This window comes from Zea mays, chromosome 6 (genome assembly GCF_902167145.1).
Source record: "Zea mays cultivar B73 chromosome 6, Zm-B73-REFERENCE-NAM-5.0, whole genome shotgun sequence".
Classification (NCBI taxonomy): Eukaryota; Viridiplantae; Streptophyta; class Magnoliopsida; order Poales; family Poaceae; genus Zea; species Zea mays.
The window spans coordinates 164815866-164826097 of NC_050101.1; the positions used below are offsets into that span (position 1 = coordinate 164815866).

General features: G+C 54.9%; 1 protein-coding gene across 1 annotated transcript; it reads left to right on the forward strand.

The window, feature by feature from the left end:
• Window positions 1-4440: 4440 nt before the first annotated feature.
• Window positions 4441-6698, forward strand: LOC103630482 (Major facilitator superfamily protein). The gene is made up of 2 exons (XM_008651533.3): window positions 4441-5797; window positions 5912-6698. The coding sequence occupies exons 1-2, from the start codon at window positions 4614-4616 to the stop codon at window positions 6333-6335; spliced, it is 1608 nt and encodes a 535-aa protein (XP_008649755.1). The 5' UTR covers window positions 4441-4613; the 3' UTR covers window positions 6336-6698.
• The last annotated feature ends 3534 nt before the right edge of the window (window positions 6699-10232 follow it).

A 10232-nucleotide genomic window follows, 5' to 3' on the forward strand; every position in this document is an offset into this window, starting at 1 on the left:
AGCGCAAATCTTGGGTTGACATTTAGCAAAAAGCTAGAAGCTTTGCTTTCTTTGATCCTAGATTTACTTAGCATATGCTATATATCCTGGAATTCTGGATTGATCAATGTGATCAGACTTATAGGGAACATGATAATACTTCGGGAGTACCTTAACAGGGATGCAACATGGTTTTTAAGCTAAAGAGGGTGCAACATAATTTTTCTTGTACACAAGGTCTCAGAGAAGACAGCGAGGAGATTATAGGTGTAAATGCCTTTTCCTTTTCCTTTTCTGGGGTGGACTTTTTGTGTGTGACACTTTCTAGGTGTTCACTACAGTTTTGGTCAGTGTGGCTAAATCTTTTGATGCTCCAATAAAGGTCGGTGGTCTTCCCTACTGAACTTGGTCTTTGCTAATATCATTGCCAGTTAGTTCCATTTTTCTCATCTTGATGCTTCATCTGATCTAGCTTTGCTTGGGTATGTACGCCTCTTGTTTCCAACTGCAGATGTTGAACGACCATTCTTCATGCTTGGCCTTGGTGACATTGTAATACCTGGTTAGTAATAAAAATTTCTTTCCTTGTGCTATCTTATATTCAGTGATGCAAATTCTTCCATTTATTGAACGGTAATAGCAACCTCTATAGGAGTGTCAGGCATTAACTTTGTTCTACATGATTAGATTATCTTACGTCTTGAGTTTGTGTTCATAATCTGAATACTAAAACATGTAGCAGGCAAAATTACTCGATGGACCACTTTGTGTTAGTGGTAGCTGATGACCATGCCTTGCCCTGTATAACTGAGCACAAGCCTTTTGCCAATGATGGTTTTTTTACTATATGTGAGTACATATACGATTTCACAACCTTTTGGGCTTTCTAAAAATTTGAATGATGAACTCATGTTGGGTTGTTGACAAACTAATTTCTTGCATCTATTCACATAGAACACCTGTAGGCCGCCAACGAGGATGACAAGTCGATGCGCCTGGCGGACGCCCCGAGCTTTGCTGCACTATGCATGCGTTCTCTGCAGTTTGCAATGCTGTGTTGGTACCAAGCGGTTCATTTGATTGTCTTTGCATGTGTTTTCTGCAACTCATGTAAAGGCGGTGAATTGCTGGCCATTTTGATCTGCGTTTTATGCAACTCGTGTTTTTCTGCAATGCTGTGCTGGTAAATACATGATTGCTTTGCCATGGCATGTAACTGATGCTGTAATTCTCATCCCTGTAAGAAAGATAGTAAGTACCTATGTTGGCTTGGCTAGGCAGAACCATAGGGTTGTGATAACAATGCAAACATTGTCTTAGATATGGTTGTTTAATTCAAAATTGAACAAAGCCATAAGAGCTCATAAATTTGGAACCAAACCATTACTACTGTAACTATTGGTGGAGGGATTTTCTACGCCTTTCATTGTTGCAGGGCGCGCTAAGCGCGCCTTCTGTTCTAGTAGGATGAAATGACGACGGGGATTGCTGTGAGAATACATGTGGTGCCACTATTAACCTAGCTTGCTCATAGGTAGTCTGATAGCCTATAAGGTATAAATACACTTATATTACCTACGATTCATCCTGCCTGGTCATTTGGTAAGTGCCCGACCCGCCATGTACAATCTTTAGCCTTTGGAATGGTTTTCCAAGTACAAGAGGAAGCTAAGAGATTGTATGATACAACTCTAAGCCACTAGGTTATAAATACAGTCAAGACAAAATATGTATAGAGAGTCGTATAGCTCGTCTCTTGATTTTTTTACTTACCCCTAAATAATGGGGTTGTACATGCTCTTAGGGCGTAGTCCCTGATGGTCACCACCCAACCCATGCCACCACCATCCGCCGTTTGGTGCTAGCGGCCCCTTCGCCATCTTCTTCCTTTCTTCTTCCAATTCATCTCCAATAATTTGTGCCTTCATTGTTGTCTCCTGTCGTGGATTTGCAATAGATGGATGCATCACCCCCTCCATGATGACACCATTGTACGTCGTTGTCACGACGACAGTAGCCTCCTCATCATCATCATCACTTTCCTTCCTCTGTCATGGTTGCCCCCACCAAACTTGCATGCCTCAGCACACCGCACACTTACACTAACACCTAGAGACTTGGTGGCTCGACCGCCCGGACACTAACGCTGCAAGTGGAGCCCATACCAACTCAATCAATGGTTACAGGGGCACTGCCCCCTTGGTCCCTAGCCTCTGTGCATGCCCTTGCATCCTCCCATATCAAGGTGGCTTGGCAGAACTAGATCTAGGGCCACATGGCCCACTATAAGGACGACGATGCACCCTAGTGTATCGCGACTGCTGGCCCCAACATCCTCCAACTCCTTCGGTGGCTCCGACCACTCGACTCCAACTCAACTAAGTCTAGCTCCTCCACGACTGATGTTGGGTTGTCGGGGATCATTTACCCACTTGCTCATGTTGATCTACCTACAATGGGGACAAGGTTGCAAGGTCACTAGCAATCACAAGGAGCCTAGTGGATGGTGGCTTCGTGGACCCTAGTGTTGGGAAAGGCAACCCCTTGTCAGAGGTCAGCTTGGCATAGTAGGCCTCCTTGGGTGCCCTGCTACAAGCATGTCATCCTTGCTCTCTCCCTTTGTCCCTCCTTCCTGGAGAGGGGAGGAGCTCGGAGGAATGATTCAAGGATTGTCCTTGGGCAAAGCATGGATTTTTCACGCCTCCTAGGCAGAGTGGTCGCTGGCCACCCCCCTAACTCCCTATCTCGATACGGTTTATCTAGATCATGTCTATATTTGTTCAAATCCTAAATATCCTTTTGTCATGCAAAAATATAACCAGTTAGAGTGTTGTAATTGCTATAATCTTGTCATATTGAGTTCTTCTTGTTTTGTCTAAAGAAACGCACTAAATTTTGAAGAGAATCACAATTGGTTATTGCCTACACGCTACAACATATTTGCTAACTAAGATCAAACAAACAATGATTTGTTGTCAAGAAAGGCAAGATGATAATAAGGACACGACACCTGTTGATACAACCATGAAAGTAAAATACTAAGTGAGCTTGTTCCTATATTTGTACGGTGACATAACTAAGAATTATGTATTATTGTGAATGTCAGTACTCAGTATTTCAAATATGCTTAGGAACAAGTATTTTCGATGAAGGATTATGGATATGCCATGAACACGATCACTCTTAAGGTGCAAGTCCATCATAGTCAAACTTTCGGTTCATCAACGTCATGTTAGTACTTTATTGAGAAGGTCATAACTCCTTCATCCGAAGTGTCCATGAGCACTTGATCAAAATCTTATTGGGTTAGCTTTCAAATGGATCTAGTTTTACCTTAAGATCAGGGGGCGGAGCCAGCGCCCGGCCTGCCCGGGCACATGCTCTACTGGTGCACGAAAGCATGCGGAGACGACATGCTGATGCACACGCTGATGCAGGACTAGAGAAAGGGCCGATTGCTTGAGTTCTTCATTTGGCTGATGGAGATTAGGCTTTTTGGTGAGATCAATGGGACTGGTGACACGATTGATAATTAGAGAAGTAATGATATTAAGATTACAGGATCACTGAAACAAATGTTGCCGTCAGTCTAATAAAAGATCGGGAACCCTGTCCGCATGCATGTGTGAAACGATTGATATCAGAAGCATCAAATGGTGTCGCTGAGATGAGGCCGGATTCAGGAGCTGTGAACTCACAAGCCACATGTTGCTACAATGCTACCTCAACCTCAACGAACCAGCCAGCCAGCACGGTTCCCTGTTTAATTGTTATGATGTGTCCTGCAGTTACGAACCTTGCCGGTTGCCGTCTCTTGCGACCATCTTAAACGCATACTTTGTCAGGGTGACATGATGCATCCTTGCCTTACAGCCAAACACGTTCCTTGCACGGATTAACACGCCGTAGTAGAAACCCAGACGTCGTCTCTGCTGACGACCATGCAGGGCGTCCTGCACGCCGCGCGTCGTGGCCGGCGGCTGACCGCGCGCAGCGATCAGATCGAGCTCGAGCTGCTGCTCCGAGCCATTACCGGGCCGTGGAAACTGCCATCCTCGCGCGGGGTACGGGTACGGCTGTGGCCGGTGGCCCACGCTTCACGTTTTGCACCAGACGTTAGCGGCTTCCAAAGTTGACGAATGACGAGCGATGGTAGCTTCTAACTGACGACGAACCCACGTTTTGAATCATGCACTACTGCTCCTGCTACAACTGTGTCATCGATCTGTGGTCTCGCACCTGCTGACGATGGACGATGTACATGTTCCATGCCATGACCTGCACTAGTGTCTAGTGCTAGTGTTACTGCCATCCCGTGGACGTGGACGCATGTTGCCAAACCTTGGCCGGCCATTGCCGTCACGTCAGGTGCGTGCCCGCGGCCGCGCTACCACTAGCACCCGTCTCCCTGGGCCAAGCACACAGAGCACTATATAAGCTAGCGCTTGTGGCAGAGCACAATGCACAAAGAACAAACCACACAGCCATCGCCATCGCCGTTGGTGGTTCGTTGATCGCCGTTGGGCCACCCGTTGAGATTGCGCACAATAATAAGTGGCACGCTTCGGCGTAGCAAGCTAGCGGCAGCGGAAGCCGCACAGCAGAAGAAGAAGAAAAAATCCTCCCCACTAACAATGTCGTCGTCTCCTTCCTCGGCCCACTGGCTGAGCTTGGTAGGGAGCGTCTGGCTCCAGACCGTCAACGGCCCCAACGCCGACTTCGCCGTCTACTCGTCGCAGCTCAAGGAGACCAAGGGCATCTCGCAGGTGCAGCTCAACTTCCTCGCCTTCGCCTCCGACGCCGGCAAGCTCTTCGGCTGGCTCGCGGGTGTGGCCGCGCTGCGCCTCCCGCTCTGGGTGGTGGCGCTGACCGGGGCCACGTTCGGCCTCGTCGGGTACGGCGTCCAGTTCCTGTTCCTCGACAGGGCCGGCCTCGCGTACTGGCACATGTTCGCGCTCACCTCCCTCGCCGGCAACGGCATCTGCTGGGTCAACACCGTGTGCTACCTCCTCTGCATCAACAACTTCCCTGCCCACAGCCGCGTCGCGGTCAGCCTGGCCACGAGCTACCTCGGGCTCAGCGCCAAGTTCTACACCACCATGGCGGACACCATCCCCAGGGCGGCGAGGGCGAGGTACTCCACCGCGGAGGTGTACCTCCTCCTCAATGCCGTCGTCCCGATGGCCGTCGCGCTCGTGGCGGCGCCGTCCCTCCGGGTGGTGGAACTCAAGGAGGGCCGCCGCAGGAGGACCGAAGCGCCGTTCCTCGCCATGTTCGTGATCACCCTGGCCACCGGAGCCTGCGCCGTCGTCGGCAGCGTAGGGGCCAAGTCCATCGGGCTCTCGTCTAGAGCACACATGGTCAGCCTCTACGTGCTGCTCGCCCTGCCTCTGCTGATCCCAGTGTGGCTCAGAGTCAGGGAGGGCACGGCCAAGATACGCGAGAGTATGTGGGAGAACCGGGTCCACGATCACGACTCCGACGGGCCCGAGTCCGAGACGGCGGTACCCGCGCCGGTGTCGGTGGTCGAGATTCAGGCGGAGGACAAGCAGGAGGAGGCAGGGGCGGAGCTCCAACGACAGAATAATGGTCAACAAGAGGAGGTCGGCGGCCTCCGCTTGCTGAGACTATTTGACTTCTGGCTGTACTTTCTCAGCTACATGTTCAGCGGCACTCTGGGTCTGGTCTTCCTCAACAACCTGGGACAGATCGCAGACTCGCGAGGACTCACCGATGCGTCCACTCTAGTCTCCCTGTCCTCCTCGTTCGGCTTCTTCGGTCGTCTCCTTCCCGCCTTCTTGGACTACTACACTGCCAAGTAAGCACCGCACTGTGCTGTGCATGTTCATCACTTCATCCCTAGCCTCTTGCATGCAAACGTCTCGGCTGTTACTACTTGTGCTGACAACAAAAAAAATATGTGCATGACCAGGAGTGGCTACTCCCTATCAAGAACGGCGTCCATGGCGTGGCTGATGGCCCCCATGCCCGGCGCGTTCCTCCTGCTGCTGCACCCGAAGAACATGTCCCTGTACGCCAGCACGGCCGTGGTCGGCACGTGCACGGGCGCCATCACCTCGGTGGCCGCATCGACGACGAACGAGCTGTTCGGCACGAAGAACTTCGGCGTCAACCACAACGTAGTGGTGGCCAACATCCCCCTGGGCTCGCTCTGCTTCGGCTACCTGGCCGCGTTCCTGTACCAGAGGGGCGCGCACGGCGGCAACCGATGCCTCGGCGCCGCCTGCTACCGGGACAGCTTCATCCTCTGGGGCGCGACGTGCGCCCTGGGCACGGCGCTGTGCACCGTGCTGTACGTGCGGTCGCGCCGTTCCCCCGGGAGGCTACCTCGCTAGGGCGCTGGTTGGCTAACGCAGATGACGACGACGACGATGGTGATAACGAGGGACCAGAAGCTTCTCTGATGAACGAGTTTAGCTGTTCACTAGATGCGACAGGATTGAGTTGAGAGGAGAATAAAATATCTAGAGAGTGCTGCTAGGTGGACATAGCATCTTTTTTTTTCTTTTTAGGATTGTTTTGCTTTGTTAGTTTGTTGACAGTTGACACACAGTCCGGCTTTGGAGAGGCACTGGAAATCTCTCTGCATGCTTATATGGGTGAAACGGAACAGAGTACCTGTAAACAGTGCTGGAAATTGCAACTTTTGCCAGGCCAGCGGTAAATCCTACGTTCTGACACAGTTCATATGACACGTATAGTAAGTGCCATTCTCATTTGAAACCTAATCATTTTTTTAGATAACTTCTCAAGAAATAAAATGTGGTCTTAGTTAAAGACTGATGGAATACGTGCATATGCGTGTGGTCTTAGTTAAAGACTGATGGAATACGTGCATATGCGTGTCCATACCATTTCAGACAAAAGTTGCTAATTCCACTCACGTGCATCAAGCAAATACTTTCCGCTTCCATTTCCATCTATACCAATTTCATGTACTCACTCAATCAATCTGTGTTTGTGTACATATATAGTACATGCTTAAAAGTCATAAGCATTAGTTTCGGGGACCATAATTAGGGGTACCCTCAAGGCTCCTAATTCTCAGCTGGTAACCTCCATCAGCATAAAGCTGCAAAGGTCTGATGGGTGCGATTAAGTCAGGGATCGGTCCATTCGAGGGACTCGATCACGCCTCGCCCGAGCCTAGCCTCGGACAAGGGCAGCCGACCCCGGAGGATCTCCGCCTCGCCCGAGGCCCCCCTCCAGTGGCGAACATATTTCCGGCTCGCCCGAGGCCATGTCTTCGCCAAGAAGCAACCCTGACCAAATCGCCACGCCGACCGACCAAATCGCAGGAGCATTTAATGCAAAGGTGGCCTCACACCTTTATCCTGACGCGCGCCCTTCAGTCGACAGAGCCGAAGTGACCGCCGTCACTTCGCCGCTCCACTGACCGGCCTGACAGAAAGACAGCGCCGCCTGCGCCGCTCCGACTGCGGTGCCACTTGACAGAGTGAGGCTGACAGGCAGTCAGGCCCGGCCGCAGGCGCCATAGGAAGCTCCGCTCCGCCCGACCTAGGGCTCGGACTCGGGCTAAGCCCCGGAAGATGGCGAACTCCGCTCCGCCCGACCCAGGGCTCGGACTCAGGCTAAGCCCCGGAAGACGGCGAACTCTGCTCCGCCCGACCCAGGGCTCAGACTCGGGCTAAGCCCCGGAAGACGGCGAACTCCGCTCCGCCCGACCTAGGGCTCGGACTTGGGCTCAGCCCCAGAAGACGACGAACTCCGCTTCGCCCAACCCAGGGCTCGGACTTGGGCTCAGCCCCAGAAGACGACGAACTCCGCTCCGCCCGACCCAGGGCTCGGACTTGGGCTCAGCCCCAGAAGACGACGAACTCCGCTTCGCCCGACCCCAGGGTTCGGACTCAGCCCTGGCTTCAGTCGACGGTCTCCGCCTCGCCCGACCCAGGGGCTCAGACTCGACCACGGCCACGGAAGACAGACTCGACCTCGACCTCGGAGGAGCCTCCACATCACCCAACCTAGGGCGCGGGCCAGCCACGTCAACAGGAGGCGCCATCATTACCCTACCCCGAGCTGACTCAGGCTACGGGGAACAAGACCGGCGTCCCATCTGGCTCGCTCCGCCAGAGAGGCAATGATGGCGCCCCGCACGCTCCCTGACGACGGCGGCTCTCGGCCCCCTTACGGAAGCAAGAGGACGTCAGCAAGGACTAAACAGCCCCGATAGCTGTCCTTCCGCCAGGCTCCAGCGCTCCTCCGACAGCCACGACATCACACCAACTGGGTGCCAAAACCTCTCCGGCTGCCACGACGACGTGTACTTAGGGCACTAGCTCTCCTCCGCTAGACACGTAGCACTCTGCTACACCTCCCATTGTACACCTGGATCCTCTCCTTACGTCTATAAAAGGAAGGACCAGGGCCCTCTTACAGAGGGTTGGCCGCGCGGGGACGAGGACGAGACAGGCGCTCGCGTGAGGCCGCTCGCTCCCTCTCCCGCGTGGACGCTTGTAATCCCCTACTGCAAGCGCACCCGACCTGGGCACGGGACGAACACGAAGGCCGCGGGATTTTCACCTCTCTCACGCCCGTCTCTGGCCACCTTTCTCCCCCCTTCGCGCTCGGCCTCGCGCCGACCCATCTGGGCTGGGGCACGCAGCGACATTTCACTCGTCGACCCAGGGACCCCCCGGTCTCGAAACGCCGACAGTTGGCGCGCCAGGTAGGGGCCTGCTGCGTGTTGACGAACAGCATCTCGTCAAGCTCCAGATGGGCAGTCTCCAGCAACCTCTCCAACCCGGGACGGTGCTCCGTTTCGGGAGTCTTGAGTTCGTGTCCCTCGACGGCAGCTACGACATGATGCTCCTTCCACCGCCGTGCGACAGCGACAATGGCGGCCGACAGCCCGCCCGCCGGCGGCGGAGTCGACGACGTCTTCCCCGCGTGGTGGAAGAACAACGTTCGAGCTCACCCCGTCCTCTCCCCCGCCGACGGAGGAGGAGGCGGGGCAACCAAGGCCAAGCAGGAGGCAGCGCCTCGTCGGCTGTCGAGCGAGTCGACAGCGCCAGCGCCCCAACGGGGGGGCGTCGGACACCGACCTCGCGTTTGAGACGAAGACGAGCGTCGTCTCCCCGCAACACGCCGATTCCGAGCAAACGGACGACGCCAGCGCGCTCGCGAAAGGCTTGCTGGACGTCACCCTCGTACCTAAGACGACGGTTCAGTCAGTCCCCGACGTGACTTCATCATCGCCCGTCGACCAAGAGGTATCGACCGATTCCCATCTCACGCCTTTCAGATTCAGCCTCGAACCGCCAAGCGACCCCGCTTTGGCGGACGCTCTCGTAGAGGCAAGTCCAAACCCTCTGAGGTATCGTGTGCGGTCACCCTGGGACCGGCTGATGGACGTCTCGACCTACGGGCCCTCTGGGTCCGAGGAAGACGACGCGCCCGACTTCTGCTGGGATTTCTCTGGACTTGGCCACCCCAGTGCCATGCGGGACTTTATGACCGCATGCGACTACTGCCTTTCCGACTGTTCCGACGGTAGCCGCAGCCTCGGCGACGAGGACTGCAGCCCAAGCCGCGAATGTTTCCACGTCGATCTAGGGGGTCCCTCCGAAGGCAACCATCTCGGCATGCCGGAGGACGGTGATCTCCCTAGGTCGGTGCCTCGCGTTGACATCCCACGGGAGCTAGCTGTGGTCCCCGTTCCGGCGGGGGGTCATGACCCACAGCTCGAGCAAATCCGCGGGGTGCAGGCCAGGCTCGACGAGGGGGCAGGAGCACTTGAGCCGATCCGCCGGGACGTCGGGCAGGAATGGGCAGGCCAGCCTCCGGCCGGAGAAATACGTCATCTACCCCAGGGCTTCCAGCACCGCATCACCGATGATGTCAGGGTCAGGCCGCCACCCGCATCCAGTGGGGTCGGCCAGAACCTGGCTGCAGCAGCAATGCTTCTTCGTGCGATGCAAAAGCCATCAACCATCGAGGGGCGACGAATCCAGGGAGAGCTCAAGAATCTCCTGGAAGGCGCCGCGGTCCGATGGGCCGAGAGCTCCGCCTCCCGAAGGCAGGGGTACCCCTCGGAACATCGTGCCGCGACTTCCCGATTTATGCGGGAAGCCTCGGTCCACACCGGGCGCACGCGCAACACAGCGCCTGCGGCCCCGGGTCGCCTCGGCAACGAGCACCATCACCGCGACCGTCGGGCCACCTCGACGAGAGGGTGCGCCAAGGCTACCACCCCAGGCGGGGAGGACGCT